This window comes from Centruroides vittatus, unplaced genomic scaffold (genome assembly GCF_030686945.1).
Source record: "Centruroides vittatus isolate TY-2023 unplaced genomic scaffold, ASM3068694v2 contig_738, whole genome shotgun sequence".
Lineage (NCBI taxonomy): Eukaryota > Metazoa > Arthropoda > Arachnida > Scorpiones > Buthidae > Centruroides > Centruroides vittatus.
Window position 1 is genome coordinate 4,110,235 of NW_027122474.1, and position 25,668 is coordinate 4,135,902.

The 25,668-nt window shown below is 31.7% G+C and overlaps 1 protein-coding gene across 1 annotated transcript in view; it reads right to left on the reverse strand.

Moving 5' to 3' along the window:
• Positions 1–403: 403 nt before the first annotated feature.
• Ube4A (Ubiquitination factor E4A) overlaps positions 404–25,668 on the reverse strand; it is a 36,587-nt gene continuing 11,322 nt past the window's right edge. Inside the window, exons 5-18 of the mRNA XM_067277264.1 lie at positions 25,353–25,488; positions 20,538–20,755; positions 12,010–12,195; positions 9,896–10,013; positions 6,408–6,623; positions 6,029–6,286; positions 5,698–5,954; positions 5,465–5,625; positions 2,305–2,497; positions 2,122–2,235; positions 1,340–1,591; positions 995–1,258; positions 763–920; positions 404–691 (exon numbers count right to left, since the gene is read on the reverse strand). Coding sequence (XP_067133365.1) covers positions 580–691; positions 763–920; positions 995–1,258; positions 1,340–1,591; positions 2,122–2,235; positions 2,305–2,497; positions 5,465–5,625; positions 5,698–5,954; positions 6,029–6,286; positions 6,408–6,623; positions 9,896–10,013; positions 12,010–12,195; positions 20,538–20,755; positions 25,353–25,488 — 2,643 coding nt within the window. The 3' untranslated portion in view covers positions 404–579. The remainder of the gene's footprint in view (positions 692–762; positions 921–994; positions 1,259–1,339; positions 1,592–2,121; positions 2,236–2,304; positions 2,498–5,464; positions 5,626–5,697; positions 5,955–6,028; positions 6,287–6,407; positions 6,624–9,895; positions 10,014–12,009; positions 12,196–20,537; positions 20,756–25,352; positions 25,489–25,668) is intronic.

Sequence of the window (25,668 nt, forward strand, 5' to 3'; positions counted from 1 at the left end):
TAGATGAAAGCCGAGACCAGATAGGGAAAGATTCGGGGGTAGGAAGCCCCGATTAACTATATACGAACTTCCGGTCCGAACAGGAAATCACGTTTTTTCAATTCAAAAATCCCCCCAAAGGAGTTAATTCGCTGCAGGAGGCACCACGGTATTTAAATTGATCTTTGTTTTTGGGTATTTATCCACTTACTAGCGTTATCTGAGACTCTCTACATGAACAATATTGCTTTGAAACCTGAATTGACGTCATATTAATGGATAACGATTAACAATGACGTAAATTGTTCGAATAAGACACGCTTGAGATTAAAAATAAGTTGTAAAACAATTTATACATTAAGTTCTCGTTTGTAAGTTCTTGATATCAATATTATGTACTGTGAAAAAATTATTTATGCGTAAATGTAACAAAACTGATGTTTATTTAAATATAAGGGCACCGTGAAGAAGTGATAACTTAATCACAGATAGTTATTTGTCAACAATATATCCATTTGATTTCAATTAAATATTCTTATGTACAGTAACATTTACAAATTATCCTCACTGGCAGTGAACGCTTTCGAGTCAACAAACAATTCAAACGCCTCTCTTCTGACTCAGCCACTGTTCGATTCTCGCTTTCAATTCCTCGGCCGGTTGCACGTTGTCCATTGTCAACGGACTGCGGTTGAAAGGGTCCGTCTGATCGCTGAAATGAACAAACACTTTTAACCTTTTCCCAAAAATTGGTTAAACCGCTGTGTATTTTTAATACTTTACCTCAATAAATGACGAGCGATGGTTGCTCGATCTACGTAAATTCCAGAGGAAGGAAGTCTGACTGGGTCTCTCATCACTGTGTTCATAATGGGGTCTAGGAATTCGTCGGGTGCGTCCTCCATCGTCTCCTCTTCCCTACTTTGTTCTATCGCCAGTTGCTACACCACGTTAAACAATACGACGTGAGTATAGTGTACGAGTTACGCTGATGCTAGTTTAAAATGTAACTTACTCGGACTTTGGCGGCTAATTCGTCTAACTTGGTGGCTAATACTACTTGCCCGATTTTCAACAGTACGGCGTGAGCCTGGGGAAATAGTTCCTCGCTGTAGGATCTGCCGTCTCTACTCACAGCCAAATTAAATGCCCTGGCCGCTTTGGTGTCTCTCGAGCCCAGATGAAGATATATTCGACAGATGTCTCTCACCAGTTCCTGGGGTTTAAATTCGTACTCTCTCAAATCTTTTACTTTGAAATTCTTCTTCTGAGGTCCCACCTGAAAACAACAATCTTTTTAAAATTTTTACCAATAATGGTTTATCGGATTTGATTGTTTTATTCCAAATATTATAGTTACCAAATTTAAGAGGAAGTAATTAAGCATGGCGGTTATGCGGTCGACGATGGTGGGATGACAGAAAATGGAGGTGATTTCGGAGGTCAGCCACTGCAGGGTGTGAATGGTTTCGTTGCTCATGACGTTGTGGAATCTGGCCAACAGACCCATGTGCTGAAAATTTGCCTCGTTTTGCTGTCGTGTCATGGAAGGTAGAGAAGCCCATTCTCCATTGTCTCTCTGTTGTTGCTGCTCTCTCAACTTGCTCATGTACTTTGTTTAGTAAACAGAGGCAATAATTATATTGAAGTGTAAATTCTTACTATTTTGTTTACTATTGATATAATTATGTGCCTTATACATAGAGGTAAATTACTAGGGACGTTCGAATGAAAACGAGCCAAAGGAAATTGTGACATTTTGGAAGGTAATATAGGTGATAACACGTGCCCCACACCGAATATTTCAGTTATTGTCTTGCCAAATTTAAACGGAAAACACTCCGGCATTTGCGAGGTAGCAGATTCTGGTTGAAAGAAGAGGTGGGATGCCATTTACCAATGGTTTTGGTGGCAACTCCGCAAGTTCTACGAATGAGAAAGTGACCGTTTGGTGTCATGATCGGATAAATGCCTTAACAGTTGCAATAAAAATAACTTGCTAATACACCCTTTAGCTCATTTTCGTTTGAATGACCCTATTCAGACTAAAAACTTCAGCAATTAAACTAGATACAGCATTAACACACAATTATAAGATGAGGAGTAAGAATTTTTATTTTTTCGGAGTGGTTTAAAACTTACCGACAGAGCTTCGTCTAATAAAAATATAGCATCATTAATTAGAAGATTGATGAACCTTAAAAACAATGGAGGATGAGCCGATTCGATAAGTTCTTCGGCCTCCTTGGCTAATTGCTAAGATGTTATTTAAATAAATTAAATTTAAAAAACTCAACATATGTTTTAAATTAACTCAAATTTTACCTTCATTTTCTCTTTGTGTACATCAATGCCCCAAATGTAATCTAAAACTAAATACATGGGTCTTCGATACTGAAATTTCTCTTCGAAGGCCACGCTCTGCCCCGTCATTTCGATGCTGACGAACACGTGAAGCAGAGTGGGTACAAGCTCCGAAATGTACGGGTGCTCCTTAAATAAACGCTCCCTATAAACGCTGAAAATTAAATAAATTAATTACAGGATTTACTAATATTAAACCAAACAAATGCAGGAAAGCTCTTCACATTTTAAGTTATCTGTTGGATTTCTAATATAAGTGTGTAAGATCCTTGGAAGAAATTATACAAACAGTATGGTCCATAAATTTTCAATTTCTATCCTAAAGTACAAGAGATAATACATACATTGAATAAAAAAGTATGATCAATTGACATGTATTAAGGCTTTAGCAGCCATACAATTTTTAGAGAACCACAAAAATTCCTCTTTTTTGACTATTTTGAAGGAGACAAACTAAAACTTCAACTTGGGAAATACAAAATAGTCTTGAGGGAACAAATGTGGTGGAATTTCTTGTGTGTCAAAAGTGCATGCATATGATTGCCTTTAGGAGGCAATCATATGCATTCAGCAAACCGTTTTCTTTCCAGTACAAATTCTTTGTGAACTGCAGTCAAAAAATGATAATCATTTTCATGTGTGACTTTTGGAATTTAAATTTTAAAGCTGAATGAATTGGTGGAGATGTCTCACCAACCCATTCAGAACTTTGTTTTGAGATTTGACACAATTATTGTAAGTAATTTACAAAGAAATCCATCTGCCGTTGGAATGATGTCCTGACAAGATAAACTCGATCTTCTTTCTTTGGCTGTCAAGGCATGTGGGACAAAAACAAGCACAAACTTTCCTCTTCTTCAAATCATCTTAAGATAGCAATGATTTTGATGTTCAGTCTCACAGTTATCATCTGTGATGGTGAAGAATGATCAACAAATAACTTGGCAGCAGCAATATTTTCTTTTGTTCAAGTCAATAGTAGTTGACATCTCATGAAACTATGAATACACAGACACAATGAGGCTGTCTGGACTGTTATATGTAGTATATCAATTAGCCTTTAATCCCTTTGTTTATGTACTAATATTTGTATTACAAATATGTAATACAAATTTTACTAATACAAATGTTGCATTTTAGTCTTTTTAAACTAGATCTAGTCTTACTTTTGAATTTTGTTTAGAAAAAACTACATAGAAGTAGTAGTCTTTTTTGCAATATACTTTTACTGTGTTAAAATTTTTTTCCATTCCATGATTTCCAATGTTACCAACTGTAGCATAACTATCAATTTATACCATAATTTATAGACATATTTCGATAATAAATTATGGTACACTCAATACCATAATTGATAATTGTAACATAATTTTACCATTTTAGTAGATTATTTTTGTTTTGGATTTTGTACCCCAAAAAAAATTTTAATTGAAGCAAGCAAGCTTCCCTGGTAGAAACTCAAATTGATAAATTGCTGAAACACATTTTGGTCAAATCATTTTCTTCACAATTTGAACAAAATGTTGCCCATTAATAGAACTAATAAAACGGCATGTTGTGATGGAGACTGAATTTTAAAATTTGACCTAGAACATGAGATATTGATAGTCAAAAGTCATCCCCATGATAAGTCAATTTGTCATTGTAAAAATATAAATAAATGAACATGTGCTACACAACATTGACAAGAACTCTGCTGTATTTCTAATTTTTTCCTCCCTATTTATCTCAAAAATTAACCATGTATATCTTAATCTGTATACCTTAAACTATTATACCTTGTTATTAATTGCTTATTGAAAAAAAAATTTATACAACAGTACAGTGGGAATCCAAAACTCAATATAAGTCTATAATAGAAGTGAACTGGAATTTTTCCCAATTTTACAGGGTTTTTTTTTGTTAAAAACAGGAATATTTTAAACTACATTAATAGTGATGTGTGTAAAATGTTCCCACCACATCTTAACTTACATAATAAAAGTTGAAGTTTTAGAACAAAGCTATGAATTAACTGCTTGTGTGGAGTGACAAGTCTCTTTAGATTATTAGGGAAGCCTTAAATTTAAAGTGAGTTTACAAGCTGTTGCTGCACTTCAGAGATGAAGTTCTCCTAGTTTAAATTATACTTTGCAAAATCACCACCCTCTTCTGTGTATATATTTAGACTTTTTCAAAAAAGAAGCCAAATTCTATCCCTCCTTTACTCAATAAACTGCCTAGAGTTTTGGACCAAAAACTTTCAATTATAATCTATTGATGTCCAAGGGCATTTGTATGTACAGTCAAGGTGAATTACCAAATAATATAAAAAATGAAAAGCTGGTTGATAAACACTGATGCAAAAGAGTTTTTTCCCAAAATTATTTATCCATTCAGCCACTGATGGGCGCAATTATCCTTCTCTCCTTGATTTATTTCTTGTTCTGTAAACATGGAGTTGCACCAATACTTTACATGTGTTGTAGGTTTTAAGTTAATTTACCTGGGTGTTATTGTTTTTAAAATGGTTTAATGAAGTAAAAAATTTGGTTTATTTTGAAGAAACCGTGATGTTAAAATTGGTACAAAGGACGTAAAACCAGTGTTAAAGCAGGTCTTTCTGCTACAGAAATGTCAAAACAAAATTTAATCATAATTCAGCAACAAATGCAGTTTTTGTTGCTGGGGCTGTATTCTGGTCACCATTTCTGGTCTCTCATCTCTCACAAGCTGGTCCACTGATTGGCTAATCCAAATGATTAGCTTGTGAGAGGTGAGAGACAGAGACAGTGACCAGAATACGGCCCCTGATGTTACAACTCAGCAACTGTTGCTAGTTGCATTCAGAAATTTCTATTACTTAATTAGCACATTGGCCAATACATCACTTCACTTTTGTTCTGACAAAAAATTAACTTGTAAAACTTATGGACTGCACTGTGTATACCATTTTTCTAGAAGCCAAATTTAGGTTCTCTTATATATAACATAATAGGGATATAAGAGTTTTTCAACAAGGATGTTTATGGGAGTATTAAATAGTGTATGAATCACAAAATTAGTTTGCTTTCAAATTTACTTTTGAATTTGAAAGAAAATTAGATCATGACTATTTTTATCTTAATTTGCATAATTTTACCATGGTATTAATGTATTATAATGTTCTCCCTCTTTGGCAGGCATCAGTGCTTCTAATAATTCGGACAGTCTGGCTCTCATATGGGGATTTTTCATTCGTTCTGGACTTCCCATAAACACCAGGACCAGAGTAATCAAATGATCCAAAACTGCTCCAGAAATCTGAACAAAAACAATTGTTTTTTTTTTAGATGCACAATTCAATACTAATTTTTAAATTGTTTGAAAAATTACCTCAAATGTTTTTGAACTAAATCGATGAATGAATAAAACACAATCAGCAATATTCTCAATAATAAACTCTGGGATGGTGCGAAGATGACAAGGTACTTCACTCTGTAATGGTAGAGTTAGAGATTTAAACTGCGAGTGATCAAAATTTGTTGCCACATTTATTAACCAGGTGGCAGTCGCTATGTGGAACTTCAGCATGGAATCCAAGGTCTGCGGTTCCAGAAGGGCAGCTTTCACAGATAAGAACTTGGTCATTCCTAAAAATTGAATTCTATTTTTGATTAGTTAGAAGCTTTACACATCAAAATAATAAAAACAAAATTTAGTTAACCTTTATCCATGTTTTCCTTAATTCTCTGAACTACATCTGCAGATTCCCCACCCTGAATTCTGGCTTCTTCATACACCCTTTGAATTCTGCCCAATTCTTGGCTCAATTTAACTAAACGCTCATGAACTACGTGAAATCCTAGAGCAAGAGCACGGTGAGTGGCAAAAAAACATTCCGTAGGAAAATTATATTTCGTATTCCGAACATCTGGTAATTCATTCTCTTCGGAGGGAATGACAAACGTTTCTTTATTTAAATCTAAATTAATTAGTTTTGATTGTCAACAGTCTCACTTAATTAATCATACAATTTATACTTCACTTCAACAATTTGAAAGTTGATTACAATTAATTGGATATGATAAGCCAATTACACATACCTTTTAAGTGAATAGATCTTTCCCTGGCATCTTCATTGTTTAAAGCACGAGCGGCACAATACGTTGGATTGATTTTTAGAAGTTTGGGAGAGAAAGGTTGGCTGAAAGGACTACACAGCTTTAGTAAAACAGCACCAAAATTCAACATGAATCCGTCGGAAGACTGAACGATACCAAAGATTTCAGGCAGCTGATTGTTCCACAGTTTTGCTCTATCTAATGAGAAATAATGGATCTCTAGATTTATAACATATTTATAATATTGAGATTTTAATCTTATGTAATTCAAATATCTGGAAATACCTTGACATATTAATTCTGTTGCATTGTGAGTGCAATAAATTTAACTGATGATGATAATTTTCATTAAAAGATAACATGAGAGGATAAACTAATAAAAGTCAAGTTTTGCACAAATACAGTATACTGTGATTATACACCAATCAGTAGTATGTGTATATGCACAACACCTGGGGCCATATTCTGGTCACCGTCTCTGGTCCCTCGTCTCTCACAAGCCTGTCGCTGATTGGCTAATCCAAATGATTAGCCGATTAGCAACCGGCTTGTGAGAGAGGCGAGACCCCAGAGACAGTGACCATAATATGGCCCAATTTTACCATATATATATATAGATATAGATAAAACAGTCAAACTTTGGGTTTTGAACTTAATTTATTCCTAAAGGTTGTTCAAAAACAAATGAATTTTTCCATAATCAATATAATATAATAAAAGCAAAATGTTCCATCACTGCTGCCTGAAACCAAAACTTCAAAAGTACTGTAAATAGAGCAACTCTGACTGCCTGGATGAATAATCACCAAATCAATCAACAGACAATGAGTACATTAATTACATAAAGTGTAGACAATGAGTACTTTGTCTACACTTTCCGAAATATTATGTTTCAATTTTTTTTTGGTGTAAAGGTCATTTTAATTATTATTTTACTATTTTTTAAAATTATTTTTAGTTTAATTAACTAGCTACCTAATATTAATATTCTTTAATATATGTTATGTTAAATTAAATTAAATGACTGACAAAAACTTATTAGCATTCAAGAATTTGTGTTTAAATATGCTTATTTATGTTATGTGAATGTCAATTAAAATGGTTTTTATTAATTAATTTGATTTAAAATTGATTGTGGCATGTACCAAAAAACAGAAATAGTACCTTTCCCACATGCACACTGAAATGTAATTTAAATATCATCATTGATGATTTGTACTGTGATGCAATCTTGGTGTCACTAACTTCTGAATCAGTAGTCCGTCATTGATTGGTTGGGCTGTCAACTTCCTACATTAAAGAAAGTTGACTATTGGTGGCTAGCTCTGCTGAATAACTTGTTTGGCAACCAGGACAAAAAAAGAGTTCAAAATTTTGTTCGTAAACTGAAGTTTGACTGTACTTGTATATATAGTAAAATTATATATAAATATGTAAATAATATTATTCTCCACAAAAATTAGAAAATTCTTCAGTATCTGCAAATCACTGAAAATTATATGATTTTGACTTTCAAACTCAAATTTGTCACAGTATATTTTCAACTTCAAGTGCAATTGCTTTGCATGTGTTTTTCCATTGTCTTTTTGTATTTTTTAAACTTCTTTTGGGCTTGTTATGTAATAGGGGGTGGAAATCAACTATCTGATGGTATTTCCAAAATTTAATATAAAATAAGTAAATTTTCAACTCAAATGATTATATTGCCTGAAGCTAGAAATAATATGATACATATTCACATTATCAAGAAACACAATCTGTTTATCATCTTATTGTGTAGTCATCTTATTAACATAGTCTATTGCTATGAAGGATCAAAAGTTGAGTCTGATCTAGACTGCCATAATTAATCAAGGACAAATAGATCTGACCCTCATTTGAGTTTTTCCGAATTGTCTATCTATAAATAGATTGAACAATGTGGCAGGCAATGTAGTATTTAACATGTAAATACCTTGCATTGACAAATAACTTACAAATTAATCATGAATACAGATAGAGTAATCAATTTGTAACTTATGGTTCAATTTGGAGATCATGTTAGAAAACTTAAATATGATATCCTACCTTTTCCCTTAATGTGGCAAAACTTCTACCTACCTAGCAATTGTTTGACATCATTATAACATAAATGAAATAACATTATTTTATTTCTTCTATCATTGAGGATTTTAAACTAATTCAAAATGCAAAATAGTATTTAAAATAAAATGCTGAAGCTGAATTTGGATCTTCATTTAAACTTGCAAAATCACTCCAAATCAATTTATAAGAATTTATAGCACTGGACAAAATATCTGGCAATCTGTAGCACAGCAGTATTTCATCATGCACCTGCTTTTTGTTTTGGTTTTGACAGTGTAAGAGTCACACAATATCAGTTCCAGGGTGAATGCCAATATATAGTATGTTAAAAACAGTTTAATTCTTTACTTTCCATTGTTTATTTTGAAAATCCATAAATCTGATCATTTCCAGTCCCAAACTTGCTAGATGCTTGGATCAATACTGCATAATTATTGTTAAAGATTGCAATAGCAAGGAATGACAATTTATGGGAGAGAACTAAACATTTCTATGATCCAAAAGTGATATTTTTTGATATGTTTAGGAATAGACAATAACACATTCTTTTACTTTGAATATGTTACATCCTGATTTTAAAATATGTATATTTCAAATAGCCATGAAACTTATATTTGGTTACACAGAACAGTGAACTGACTTATTCTAAAAGTGTTTAACAGTAATATATCTGTTATAAATAGGTGAAATGAATATCTTGTATAAAACTATTCTGCATATTATTATTACAAAAATTAACTTTCTATTAAAAACCAGTTAAAAGAAGAAAATTACATAATGTGACAATAACAGCAGCTTAGCTTATGTAAAAGAAAATTAATTTAATATTAATCATCCTTTATTGTTTTATTTCAAATGTGTGTGTGTATATGTATTTGTACTGTACAATGAGCAAATCAGTTTTAAAATAAACAGATATTTAAGTGATATTAATTTAATTTTGTTTATTAATTACTAGTTTTAAATGTAATAAGAGAGTTCTCATAAAACCTCCAAATTTCTACACATGCTCTCCATACCTGATATTTCATTATTTGGAATGCAATTTCCAAAGTTCTTTCTCATTGATTTACTAATGAAAATCTTTGTAAACTGCAGGTAATGAGGAATTTTATAAAGCACAAGACCATCATAAAAATTTTTAGTTAATTAAGACTATCTACTAATACCAGAATGATCAAATGAAAGTAGAACTTTCAAGATATAGTGTGAGGAGTTTGGCAACAGTCAGACTTATCATTACTAGCTGCCACACTTCTTGCTCCACTAGCTGTCAGCTCTGCAAAACTCCTTATGCTATTTCTTGTGAGTTCTATTTCTGTTTAATCAGGATACAATAAAAAATAGCTCCTCAGTAAATTGAATATACTGAAAATGTAAATTACCATTATTTGCTTGAAGACAACAGCCAATCCACGTAAGTAATTTGTGTTTAGTTTCTGGTGACTGCCTCAGCAAATTATAAAATATATGATACATTTCTTCAGCAATACTGGAAAGTGGCTAAAATAAATAAATTCTCATTAGTAAAATGTAATAAGCCTACAAATTAACATATCTAAATGAAAGCAGGCATCATATATTTTCATATAACATTATTTATATAGATTTATATGTATGCAGTCTTTTACTTGTTTATAAGAACATTCACAAAAGAGAAATTAATTATATTTACTAACTTACTAACATATCAAAAACAATAATCTCTAAAAAATTGTAAAATTTCTTAAAAATAAGAGAGTTTAAAACAACTCTTGTTCTCTTCAGTGGACACTACACCCTTACATCACCAGTACATTTATATTCTACCAAGCTGTCCCAGCATGCATCTACAGATACGCCATTATTTAAATTGATAACATTTGCATAACCTTTGATGCAATAATGTTCAACGATGCATCTCGTTACAATGTTTTTTATTTTATACAATATCTTAATATTATTTCTATTGATTAAAGTAAAAAATCTTTTAGACTTAGAGCCTGGATGTGAAATCAATGTACCCATCAATAAAGTGGAATTTTGTTTCAGAATGCTTAAGTAACTATAGTTTACCTAATTACATTTTAGAATTTATACAATTTGCTTTTAAAAATAATTATTTTATAGTTTCTACAGATTTTTACCAACAAAAAGATGGGATAGAATGGGGTCCGAAGATTGCAGATACTTGCATGACATCACTGAATAAAAAAATTTTCCAGTTCCGGGGTATCTCCTTTTATGCTAGGTATGTAGACGACATATTGATCCTGTATGATTCCAATATCACTACAGCTAAAAACATCAAAACTTATGCAAACAGTTTAAATAATGACATTAGATTCACCTACGAAGAAGAAAGAAATAACGAAATTAACTATTTAGACGTTACAATCACAAGACAGGAAGAAACATTACTATTTCGTAAGTACGAAAAAAGTTGTAATAATAATAAGGCGATTAACTATAAATCGTATCGTTCTCTAGGCATAAAAAGAAATGTTTTTCTGATGGAATTAAGAAAAATTTTTAATAGAACAACATTGCAGAAGCATATAGAAATCGAAACTGCAAACCTTTTTAAAAAATATTTATTCAATGATTATCCGCAACAATTAATACGTAGGTGGTACAATTGTTACACCATCAATATAATGTAAAAAAGGAAAAAATTAATATCTAATTTATACATTAAAATTCCATATATTAAAAATTTTTTTGAAAAATATAAAAATAACTTTAAAAATTGTTCTGTCAACTTAGTAGGTGAACAGAGAAATAGATTGAGTATAGGCATTTATGTGGTGAATAAAGGAGTTGTTGGGCATTCAAGGAATCCTTTGGAAGTAGCAGGAGTCGTCTACAGATTGATGTGTCCATGTGCAGAAAGTAAAATCTATGTTGGCGAAACAGGAAGACAGCTTGAACAGCGGCTAAAAGAACATGAAGCGGCAATCCGACTAAAAAGAACTGAATCCCCATGGCATCAACATTGTAACAATAAAAATTGTATTATAAATAGAAATAATATTAAGATATTGTATAAAATAAAAAACATTGTAACAAGACGCATCATTGAACATTATTGCATCAAAGGTTAGCAATTTAAATTTAACATTTGCATATCTGTAGATGCATGCTGGGACAGCTTGGTAGAATATAAATGTACTGGTGATGTAAGGGTGTAGTGTCCACTGAAGAGGCAAGAGTTGTTTTAAACTCGTTTATTTTTAAGAAATTTTACACCTGAGCAGGTGAACTAAATAAAAAATATTATTTCTGATCTGTAAGACTAAATATCTGCATCCATAATTTTCCAGTATAATAAGTCCTGTTAATTAATAAATGTACTAGTATACAAAGATAAATTTAAGTTATGATAAAGGACACAAAGGCATAATAATTGAATTAACCGATCCCATTGTTTGATATTTATTTATTACTAATATATCATTTAAATTTTTTTTCATTTCTCAAAAATATATAAAATGTAATTCACACAAAAGAAGTAACTTACCATCCATAAATTCTGTTCAGTAATGCTGTGTTCTTGTGCACTGTAGAGAGACGGAGTGTTAAAAAAATCGTAACCATCTGTTTCTTTACGAGGCAAACAGGATATACTTAATGGAGCACCTAATAAACTACTCTGGTATGCTCTAGCACTGCCCAAATCAGATGGAATGCTGTACTCAATCATAGCCTAATAAAATTAAAATAAATACATTTGAATACATAGTACTGTCTAATTTCTTTGAAGCTGGGAAATCACCTAACATACAATGTTACATAAGCAAAAATGAAAACAAGGGTTGGTTGGTTGGTGCTAGGCCTAGACTTTTAAATGGGCAAAAAACACAAATTCGTTCAAACATAAAAGATTGGCTAAAGTATGAAAAAACCCAAAATAAATACTAAAATTTAATTCTTTTTTTTTATGCATAATCATTACATGACTGACTATATACAATATTTAATAGTAATAAATATGAAATAAGTTAGAAAAAATAACCCATACGGTTTGTAAAATTCAATGATAATTTTATCTAATCAAATCCAAAACCAACAAGTCTGTACAAAAAAAAACTTTGCTGACACTTGGAAACTTAAACTTAGAATTAAATTTAGTATATCTTCACAGAATCTGTCAAATATGAAAAATGGACAATTTACAAAATTCACAAAAAAGTTTTCCAATCTAACTCGCCTAACTGTCACACCAAAAGGAAAAAGACATCTCAAAATCTTTGATTGTCAATCACACTCACTCAAGAAGTTCACTTTGTCTATCTTTGGTCTTGTTGGGTCTTTTATATTCACTGGTGTGACCTAACAACCAGCCAAACCATTTCAACTCATTTACATACTTAATAACAATTGTTATTAACTTTTTTCTTTGCAATCTTTTGACATTTGTCTTTACCAATCTTTTCAAAAAAGATTACTTCTGATTTTTAGAACCAATTACAATTTGGATTAAGAGACCATTCTTTAATTCCTATTTGAAAATTGTTCAATTTGGCATGCTATAGTAGTGGTGACATAGGCAGTATGAGTGTCAGTCATGGTAAGATTTATTTTTTTCAAATTTAGATTTTTCTTTTTCAGTAGGGTGTGAAACTCTTGTTCTTTAACAAAATAAAACATCCACAAAATAAATAATAACGAGAACAACTAAAAACCCCAAAATAAAAGTAAAATTTGGACTCAACTCTTTTTATATTTTTGGTTATATTACATAATTTATTCCTATATATATATATATTAAGCAATTCATATTATCTCTTTTTATATTCATATTAATCTTTATTTAAATATATACCCGGAAAAGTGAAAAGTGAAAAGTTATATATCAAGCTGTGCAAGATTAAGCTCTAATATAGATTTCAATTCAATTGGAACATGGATGTGTACTACTATCAAACTACTGAATGAAAAATATATGTGGAATCTTAAATTATAAATCAACTAGCAGGTAGGCCCGGCATTGCTCGGGCAAAAGTAACGATAGCGAAGATTAAGATTATTACGTTATAGTCACAAAAGAAAAAGACTTAGTTTGTTGATGAAATTACTATTTCTAAAGAAAGGTCGAATTTGAAAATCGAATGTTCTAAAGAAGAACGGTTGAGAAAAACCAAACTAATGTGTTTAAATTTGAAAATCGAATATGTTCTAACATATTACTCTTTTTCTTTCTTCTCCAGCGCCTGTAAATCTTGCACGTCACTTTCTCTTGTTCTCCATTGTTACTTAACACTTTGGTGTAACACAATTGCTTACCTTGTGTACTAAATTCCAACTTTCAACTCCTAACCATTTTAGCGAAAATTAAGATTATTACGTTATAGTCAACCTTACTCGTTTTCACAGAATGCAAGAATTGGGTGGCCCGTTTCCAGACTACAGAATTTTTAGATGGGTCTAAATATATGTTCGATTTCCCGCAAAAACGAAAAAAACTGCATCTGCGTCTTGCACGTCGCTTTCTCTTAACACTTCCATTGTTCGAACAATGGAAGTGTTAAGACTTAATCCTGTTCCTCTCCCCCATGGAGAGGAATTTCAAAAAATACCTTCTTAGCATGCGTTCTCATAACGTACCCTAACTGTGTACCAAATTTCAACTTTCAACTCCTAATCGTTTGGGCTCTGTGCTGATTATTATTATGTTGGGTTAAGTGAGATAGTACACAGCCACTGGTGTTAACCGAGTATATGCCGGACCAAAGTCAAGGCGTAGTGACCAAAACAGAAATTAAAGAAGTGTATCAGTGTGTGTGTCTGTATTCAGGAATTTTCTCACAATATGACATGTATTCAATATAGTGGCCTTCTGTAGTGTGATGTATGTGTTTCTATTCAATTGTAATGTGCCCAGGCTTTTGTGTAGTGTGTGTGGTATGACACCTGTAGAGGAGAGAACAACAGGTACAATAAGCACCCTATCCATCCTCCACAGATGCCTTATTTCCTGGGCGAGTTCTGTGTACTTGCTAATTTTTTCAGTGCATGCGTTTTGTATATTGTGAGTGTTTGGAATGGATATGTCTATAATGTATGTGATTTTATTGTGTTTGTCAATGAGTGTGATGTCTGGTCTGTTGTGGTAAATTGTTTTATCTGTGATTATGGCTCTGTCGTAGTACATTTTGTGCGTGTTGTTTTCCAATACTGTCTGTGGAATGTATTTGTAGTATGGTTTGTGGATGTCTACTAATTTGTGTTTCTTTGCAAGCTCTTGGTGTATTATATTTGCTACTTGATTATGTCTGTGTAGATAATCTGTCTGTGCCAACAGCTTGCAACCAGAAGTGATGTGTTGTATAGTTTCTGGCATGACGTGACATTTTCTGCATGTGTCATTTGTGAGTGTTGTATCTTTGAGTATGTGTTTTCTGTAGTTTTTAGTATTTATGACCTGATCCTGTATGGCAATCATGAATCCTTCCGTCTCCCCAAAGAGGCATCCCCAAGCTAACCAGCTGTTTGACGCAGTTTTGTCAACAAAATCCTGGGCCAGATCATAAGGATGCCTGCCATGGAGTGCCTTTCGAGCCCACAATTGCTTAATGGTGTCTATGCTTTTTATATGTTGTGTTGTGTCCATATGATGTGAGTGTAAGTTTAATGGTGTGTTATTTGAGTCTGCTAGAGTTACTGCTTTATGTAATTGTGATGTTTCTTGTTTTTTGTAGAAAAACTCTCGCAGTGACTGTATTTGTTTGTAGTGAAGGTTAACTATGTCAATCAGGCCACGTCCGCCATCTTTACGTGGAAGGGTTAATCTTTCTGTGGCAGATTTAGGATGATGTTGTTTATGCTTAGTAAGTGTTGTTCTTGTTTTCCTTTGGAGTTGCTCAAGATCTGTGTGAGTCCAATGTATAACTCCAAAAGAATATGTTAAGTACTGGAATGACATATGTGTTTATTGCTTTAACTGTGTGTTTTGCATTTAACTGTGTTCTGAGAATAGCATTTAACCTACTTTGGTATTCTTTAATTAATCTTTGCTTTATTTGTGTATGTTCTGTTAGTTTGGCCTGTTGGAATCCTAAATACTTGTAGAACTCGCCCTCTTCCATGGATTCAATAACGTCTCCATTTCCAAGTGCAAAATCTTCTTTCTTCAGGATTCCTTTTTCTATGTGAAGTGTTTTGCATTTATCTAGGCCAAATTCCATTTGTATGTCCTTGGTGTATGAATGTGTGATTTGTAGGAGTTGATGAAGTTGTTTTTGTGTGGATGCATAAAGTTTTATGTCATCCATGTACATGAGATGTGACAGTGTAAACTGTGTTGTTTTTTCATGTCTGATATTGTAACCATATTGCGTGTTGTTTAACATGTTGGATAATGGATTCAGGGCTAAGCAGAACCAGAGAGGACTCAAGGAATCTCCTTGAAAAATTCCTCGCCTAATAAAAATTTGGTTTGTTTGTATGGAAGTGTTACTAACCCTGAGATGTAGTGTTGTTCTCCAGTGCTGCATAGTGTTTTGAAAGAATGCAATGAGTGATGGATGTATTTTGTACATGTGTAGGATATGTAGCAGCCAACTGTGTGGAACACTGTCGAATGCTTTTCTGTAGTCTATATATGCCATGTGTATGTTTCTGTGTTGTTTGTGTGCTTGCCGTAGAATGACTGAATCTATGAGTAACTGTTCTTTGCATCCCCTGTGGTTTCTACGGCAACCTTTTTGTTGTTCCGTTAGAATGTCGTGTTCTTCAACATGTTTGTATATTTTGTTTGCAATACAGGATGTCAATAATTTGTAGAGTGTTGGAAGACATGTAATTGGTCTGTATTGTGTGGGGTCTGTGGTATTGTTGTTTTTAGGTTTCATGTAGGTGATGCCCTGAGTAAGAAAATTTGGCATGTCTTGTGGATTGATGATGGTGTGTGTTAGATGTTTAGCTAGTTCCTGGTGCAGTGATGTAAACTTTTTGTACCAGAAATTGTGAATGTTGTCTACACCAGGTGTCTTCCAGTTGTGTGTTCTGTTAACAGTGTATTGGAAATCATGTATGCTTATTTCAACACAGGGCATAGTTGGTATGTTGTGTAAGTTTTTGTTCTCCTCCTCGATCCAGCCTGCTTCAGCATTGTGCGTGACAGCACTGGACCAAAGAGAAGACCAATATGTTGTGAGTTCTTCTTCTGTTGGTGTGCCACTGTGCTGTGTATCAGTGTTTGCTTTGTTATTAATTTGTCTGTAAAAGAGTTTTTCATTGTTTGTAAATAATTTATTTTGTTGTTTTCGTAGTGTACATGTTTTGTATCGTTTGAGTCTACGTGCTTTGGCAGCAAGTTTTTGTTTTAGTGTATCAATGTATTCTGTAATGTGTGTGTTGTGATGTTCATGTTTTGTGTGTGTTTTTATTTTCTTGAAAATGTTTTTGAGCTGTTTCCTTAATTTGGGTGTTATGTTGTTTTTAGTGTATTGTGTCAGCCTGCCTAATTGCTGTCTAATGTCATTTATTTGTGTTTCTATTCTTCTCTGCCAGGCAGACTTGTGATAGAATTGTGTTTTCTGTGTATTTGTCTGTGATTGTACTTTCAGTCCATGGTGTGTCACTACTGTGACTGCCCCAGCATAAACTAATGTATGAATGTCTGCGAGTGTAGAAATTGAATGAATGTAGTGTGGTAGTAAGTGAGTGTTTACATAATTTAGTGTTTTTCCTACTTCCTTTGACGTGTTGATTTTTGGTATTCGTGGTCTTTGTGTGGGATCTGTGCCTGTATATTTAGTGAGTGTTTCCTGAAATATAAGTGAGAGCATATTAACTAAATCCATGTCTATGTTATCAGTGATGGATGAGGAAGTGTCTGTAGTATCATTAGTGGTAATTGTTGTATGTGTGTTATTATCAATGCTTGTTGCTGGATTATCTGCTGTAACTGACAGGTTACATGATCTTCATTAATGTTAGATGTTTCCGTCTGTTGATGTATTTGATCAGCAACCTGTTGTTTGATAAGTTCAAGTGTTGTTTGTGGAATAAGGTTGTTGTGTATAATTGTTCTTTTTTGATCAACAACCCTTTGTTCGGTGACAGTGAGGTGAGGATATTGTTGTGTGAATCTATGGTGTAGTTGTTGTCTGTATGCTGTCATGTTTGTTTCGAGTTTTGTGATGGTGTAGTAAGTACGGATGATAAACTCGTTCATTTCTACTGTCCATTTCATCCGTTGGCGTGGTTTTCCAGCCTTTGTGGTCTGTGGATGCATTGCCACAGAAACACCAAGGCTGGGTTGGTTCCTCATATCTGTTGAGGGCATTGCAGTAGCCATGCTTGGCCGTGCTGCTTTTGCCACCGGTAACCAAGGGAGACTGTGGCCTATTTTTCGAACGTGAGCCTCTGCCTAACCCACGAACGCGGACCTTGTTAACCCGGGCAACGTCTGAGCCGGTATCACACTTATTTATCTATGGTAATAACCAGATCAATCTCCACAGAATGTGGGTGTGGTCACTCTTAGCTTCATTTCTCCCCATAGACCTTACTGGCATGGGTGTCCCTACCAGGAGCTTGTGCTCCAGCCTGCATTGCCCTATGGATCAGTAAAATTACTGGGCTCTCCCACCACAACCAGGTGGTGACCCGGGAGAGTTATAATAATAATATATTATTATTATTATATTATTATTATTATTATTACTATATATATAATCGAGATGAGCTGATAATAATAACATTTATTTTTCATAACTTGCAGCAATTTTATTTAATATAAACTAATTGATCTGTGTTTAAAGATTTCAAAGTATTCCTCTAATTTTAAGAGAGTTTAATAAACAAAGTAACTTTTATTTTTCTTTAACTCCAACTTTTAAGCTTACCTTCTCCATTGTTATAGAGATTCTCCCACCAGATAAAACTAATGTATCATCTTTCTTTTCAGAACCAACCACCAAAATTCAGCCTGGCTCAATTATGAGGAAGCCAATCTGACAGAAAATATGTTGACTAACTATAAAATGACTATGTTGAGGGAAGGAGTATGAAATTTTTGCTAATTACCAGGTCCAGACAGTTTCTCTGTATAGTGTATTCCTATTATAATCACATCTAGTTCTATGTTTGACAATTAATTCTCTCCTTGAATTAATTGCCAGTCATAGAACTATGTCTGAATCAAATACTTGAATATTAAATAACCAGAATAACTATGTGTATGTGGACAGAGCTCTATTAATAAAAAATACTTATAATTTGTATCCAAGTGTTGTCACTTTCTGTCCAACTCATACGACATTGCTTAACTCATACATAATACAATATATAATACAACTCATACATAATACAAGACATGTCTTGTATTATGTATGAATAACTATAGAGGTTTATGTAGGCCAACTGCTCAGACCTGACCACAGACCTCTCACGTAAACAACCAAGATAATTACATAGAATAAATAGTTTGCTAAAAGTGTGTATCAACATTTATATTAAAAGACTTAAGTTAATATACATAAATCTGTAATATTCTTTTCAATGTTTTGAAACTTTTACTGTAAGATTAACAAAAAATGATTATCAACCGATTTTTTTTTATTGTTAAATGATTAGAAAAAAAAGCATAGAAAATTACAAAGAAATTCCAAAAACTGAATTTAAATATTTCACTCATTTCATATATTCATAATTTCTTTTTTTATATAAAAAAAATAATATGCAGTGAGGAATCAAACAATGTAAGCTTTTGATTTTCTATCAGAAAAAAAAAATTTATATATATAAAAATTTTAAAGAAATGCTTTTATTCACATAAATATAAAAAATAAATTTCATCAATTTTTATACTATTCTTGGTATTATATGACCAAATAAAAGGGTGGAACACTCATGTTTAAAAATATTGTTAAGTTATCCTTCTTAGTTATCCACAAAAGAAATTGCTGCCGAAACCTGTAATGCATATCACCATTAACGATGTGAAAAAGAATAAGATGAAATTAATATTAAAAAAAAATCACTATTCTAAGCTTGAAGTTTGTCACTGGTTTACAGCTGAATGAACAAAAGAAATGTTATCATTAAAATAAAATAAAACTTTTTCATTTTCAACTTGCATTTTTACTCTAAGCATTTGACCTGTTTACTTGAGATTATGGTATTGTCCTTTTTTAATAACAGAATTATTTTGTTCTTCAGTTATATGAAAAATAATTATTTCAGAAGCTAATAACATTTAAACCTAAATGAACATTTAAAAAAAAAAAAAAAAACACGAAATTTTAGGAATATCTGACTTAAGTGGATAATGTAAGTAATTATCTTAAGAATTTTATTTTTCAAATTTGTTAGTAATTTTTAAAACGGAGACAATAATAAGTCCTCTTTATATTACAAGAAAATGATTATAAGCTCTCTCATTAAATATTCTTTATGCAAAAGAAAAATAATTATTAAATTTTATTATGAATTAATACCATTGTTTTCTTTTAATATTTACATTTATAACTTTAAATGATGATGATAAAGTCCCTATCAAATTTTTTTTTTTCACAGTAGTAATTACATTCTGAGAAAAACTATCACTAACAATTAATGCAGGGAATTTCTTAACAGTTAAATATTTCAAATACATGGCATAGAATTTTATGTTTTTTGGAGTTTTATTTACTTTATTATTTATTGCATTTGAACTTCCAAATCAATCCTGAGAAAGCTTACACAAGAGATGCAATACAAAAGAAAAAAATCTTTCAATAAATAGCAGATTAAAATTAATTAATGTCTATACTATAATTTTTTCTACCAAACCACATTCAATACTAAAATATATAAATATATACATTTATTAATTCTTTTTAAGCAGAAGATTTGTTTTTGTTAAAAATGGACCCAAAATGATATTAGCATCAGAAACAATAATTTACAAAAATATATGAAAACAATAAATCCAAAAGTTTGCTTGCTTCTAAAAATGTTCTGTTTTATCATCACATGTATAAGACAAAATATTTAATAATATGAATTAATCATTAATGATAACTGTTAAAAAATACAATTAATATTTGCGTAACTTACCAATGACAAGTTGACAGATTTGGTAAAATACTGAAGTATTCCAATATGAAGAAGCATCTTGCAATCTACAACTGAAATTCTAAGAAGCCTTTGTGCTAATTCGTGAAATGACGGAGAAAAAGCAGATTTCAAATCAATTTCATCTTCCCCGATTTCAAATTTGTTTTTAATATTATCGCTTACAGCAATAAGAAATGACGACAAAACATCTGGTTTTCCTGTTGGCAGATTTAAAAATAAGCAATTTTAATATGTATTACTCATATTGCTATTAAAATACTAATGATAATAATTTTTATTTCAATAAATTATGTAAAAGTCCATAATATAGTAAATTACAAATGATTTTTATATAAATCAAAATTTATATACAAATTTTTAGTACTGCATATTGGGTTGAAGATATTTTTTTGATTAGGGTATTATTATTATTATTGAGCCAAATCATTGTAAAGAGTAATAAAAGTAAAGCGGTTTAAAAATATTAAAATCTGAACAAGCAAAATTATGATAATGCTCTTTGATTTTTGTGTGTCATTATCTATCACTATAACAACATTCCATAAAATGTAATCACAACAGTAAAATCATTAAATGATCCAACATGCACTAATTACATAATGATATGTACTAAAAGATTATAAATACATAAAAAGAAAAAATTATTTGTCAATATTAATAATAAATTTCACTACTTTATAATAAAAAAAAACTTTTTATTTAGCTTTTATCAACTTGTCATTGCCTTTGAGTTTCTACAGGAGGACTGAAATTAGGTTTGAACTACGAGTTTTTACAGCTAGTTATCTCATATTTGTAATCTCAGATACCACAGTTTATGATTCTGTAGATGATGATCTTGTGATATGTGAGGCATGACATTCATCAGGACTCAACTAATATGTTATGACTATAACATATCACAATTTGTAGAAGAATTCTGGTAACTATAGTTCTACATATGTTGATTCATGTCCATCAAATTCTGGTTAAAGCCATTAAAAGTACTTTTAGACTCAAATACTGGATAACATCACTACTAGATTATTAATGGTAAAACTGTAAGAATGTCTGTAATAAATCACATAACATTGAAATTATATTATATATTAAAAACTAGAAATCAGCATTTTTTAAATAAAAAATGAATAAAACTTTGTAGTTAGGATGAAAATGTGTGTTAAAATGGAATTTAAATTCCTTTATCAGGTGTTAATTGGTTCATGAATGCAATCATTTATGGATAACTTACATCAGACTTTTGTATTTTCAGATATGAAAATTAAAAAATTTTCTACAGTAGAGCATCGATTATCCGACTTATCGGTTAACCGACCGCGTTCTAGTCGGCAAATTCAAATGTCCGCTAGTGACGTGGCGCTACAATATTTGGTTATATCTTGGCTACTTTAATATTATTTTTGTTAAATTTTTGCATGTTTTAGCTGGCAGCACTGGCTCGACCATAAAAGGGAGGCTAGTATTTAAACCAGGCCTAATATACTATACTAATAATGTATTTTTTCATACTTTTCGGTTATCCGACTTTCAGTTATCCGACCACCCCAGTCCCCAATTGAGTTGGATAATCGATGCTCTACTGTATTTCTCACTCTCAATACAATTTACACTTTATATGATATATATTCAAAATATATATTGAGATGGATATATTTAAATATTGTTAAACACTATAAATGTTTATAAAAAAATCAACTAATAACATTTAATATAAGATGAGAACTTGATGAAAGAAACTTGAAGAAAATCAAGAATTATTCATTCAACACAGGAAGAATTCTTTAAATAAAAAAATATTCATTCATTCATGTCTAGATTCAAACTTTTGCATTTCATACCTAAAGTGTGTCCCAAAAGTATATATATATAATCAACATTTTACTGCTTTTCTGAATTGTTAGAAATTTAAGAGAAATGTAAATTACTTTACACTAATTTTTGATAATTTCAAAATTAAAGATATGTTAATAATTTGACAACAAAAATATATATTTTAGCTTTCCCAAAAGTATAGATAATAAAACAGAATTGCAAAATTTGAAGTATAAGAAACTTAAAATTATGAAAATAATAATAGACACCACATAAAACTTTTACTTTGTTGTCAAGACTGTAGTGTCAAGGACGCTGCTGTTTTAATCAACAGATTTACTCCTGGAATTTATAAAATTTTGGATAAATCATCAACAAAACCTTCTACACATCAATCAGGAAGACCCAAAATCATGTCTGAAAGGGACGATAATTGAATTGTGCACCTTGCATCACAACAGGTTAAATCACTTTCAAATAAACTTTGAAAGTGAATTAAAAATATCAAAAAACACTGTTCATTGAAGAATTTCAGTAGCTCCGCACATGAAATTTGCTGCTATGATGAAAAAAACCATTGCTAACAAAACAACACAAATTGGCAAGAACGCAGTGGACTAAAGATCACATGTTGTGAAATGACCAATGGCTCTCAATTGTTTTCAGTGATGAAAAGAAAAGTTAATCTGGATGGGTGAGATGGATGGACTCATTACTAGCATGATATTATGAAAGAGCAGCACAGTTTATCAGCAGGCAACAGGGTGGTGGTTCTGTTATGGTGTAGGGCTGCTTTGGATTTAATGGTTTATCAAATTTATGATTTTAACTGGTAGACAGACATCTAAAAATTATCAAGAAGTACTAAAAAATAATTTATTACCTATTGAAGAAAAATTAGTGGACCTGATTGAATTTTCTAACAGTATAATGCCAGTACTCATTGTTCACACTCAACAACTAAGTGGCTCAAAGATCATATTATTCAAGTTATGAAGTAGCCAGCAAAAAGCCCGGACATAAATCCAATCAAGAACTTGTGGGTCATTCATGCTTGAAAAATTTACTCTAAAACAGGCATTTTATGACAGTTTCAGAGCTTATACAAGAAATCATTGACTGCTGTTTCAAATGGAACCAGAAATCTTTCACAGTTTAATTACATCAATGCCTAATTGCACTTTTGAAGTCATTAAGCATAATGGTAATTTTATTTCATATTAAAACAATTTTCATCAATTTGTTATGAACTATTGCAATATAGATAAGTTTAAACTTACCTTGTAATGTCCCAAAAATATAGATAAGTATTTTGTGTTTAACTCTTTATGTAACTGTAAGAACCTGGAATTTGACAAAGAAATGCATGATGTCGTCATACCTATTTGAATGACTGTTGTTCTTTACTACGCGAGAACATCTCGATTTACATTTTCTCAATGGCGAAAGGGACGCTTTCCCGTGACCCTTTGACCCCCGGCTGTTCTCCACCATTTTAATATCATAATTAATGGCCAAAGGAGCCAGTTCCTCCATGATGCAACAAGTCACCACCTGACCCTATAAAGGAAGTTGTTGCCCATTTCATCACAGATATAGAACCTTGTGTCTCTCTACAGCAGTGATTCTCAACCTTTTTTCGTCACGGTACACTTTTAGTAATTTAAAAATTTGGCGGCACACACAGTTACTTCAGTAAGTACTGCAGGACAACCAGTGACATCATAACAGTGATTTTTCACAGTGGCGGCACATTTCAAAAATCTTGCGGCACACTAAAGTGCCGTGGCACAGTGGCTGAGAATCACTGCTCTATAAGAACATCGAACACGATCTCCTGCCGATAACAGATTGTCATTTCCTCTGGTTCACTTCCATCTCCAGAGTCTCCATCACGTCCACCACCCAAGGAAATTTCCTACTCCTGTCCCAGATAGAACCTTCCACACCTTTCTTCAAACTGTTCCTAGTGTGCTCCGAACTTTCAATTATAAAATACTCTAAAGATGATTGAACAATCAAGTGGCTCTCTCCTGATTCCAGGTATTTATAACAACATGTGATCTCACTGTAAACGCTCTCTTGTGCAAAACACGTCGATGTCACTCTCGTACCCAATGTCTAATTATCTTGCTACTGTTAGCCTGTAGATCTAGTGACAAAAAATAAATGGGTATCTGTTTTGTTAACCTAGTATCTGAGTGTCTTGCTTCCATCTGAATTTGATCGCCTGTGCATGCGACTGCTCGTGTGACCTCACAACAATAACTCTGACATTAAACAAAAACAGCCCTAGTTACTGTGCAGTGTCTTCTATCCTAACATAGTCATCGCCAAAGCAATGTCGACAGAGGGGATGCTTAGAGCATTGTCACATAACTGTTAAATACTGTAAAAACAATTATATAACGTTGTACTGTGCTATAAATAAAAATTAGTAACCACTTGCATTGTTAAGAAATACTTAATATTTAAAAAAAGTGAACATAGATTATCTATATTTTTGGGACACACCGTGATCTGATAGAAACATACATATCGTAATAAAAATGAAAAATATACAAATTATTATATCAAAAATGTAAATGTTCATTTTAGATCACAGTTAAAAAAATAAAAATAAACATTTAATACTGAATAATAATGGTAAAAATTACAAAGATATTTTCATGATATAAAGATATTGTTAAATAAAAATATAAAATCTGTCATTCTTATTCAAAACAGTTTTGTGATCAATTTAATAAGAAGTATTATTTCTTACATTAAAAATGTTAATGTTATTAAATTTCTATTTGCAAAGAAACTTTAAAAACAGTCTTATAAAACAGAAATTGTTATCCATTTTTTAAAAATTCTTTTTGCTTAATTTTTCTATAGCTATAAATATCATTACAATTTTTATATTATATCAAATTACTTTCTATGCTTATAATGTGTTAAATGAAGAAGACAAAAATTAAATAAATTATATAAATTTACCTGATTCCATGTGATTTTCAATTAACAAATCAATAAGCTCTGTATGTGGATTTGAATGTGAAAAAAATTCGGGATGACAGAGAGCTGTCGAGACATCAGAAATTATAACAGATGCTAAAATGTACGAATCAGATTCCTATTCATAAATTTAAAAAATTAATTCAATAACAACAAAAATTTTTAAGATATTATTTGAAAATGAAATTATAAATAGTTTAGCTAAAATTTCTAATTATTAAGTTTAAATGAGATTCAAAAATCTCAAATTGTAAACTTAAATTAACAAAGTTCTTTAATATTCAAGCCATCAATCTTT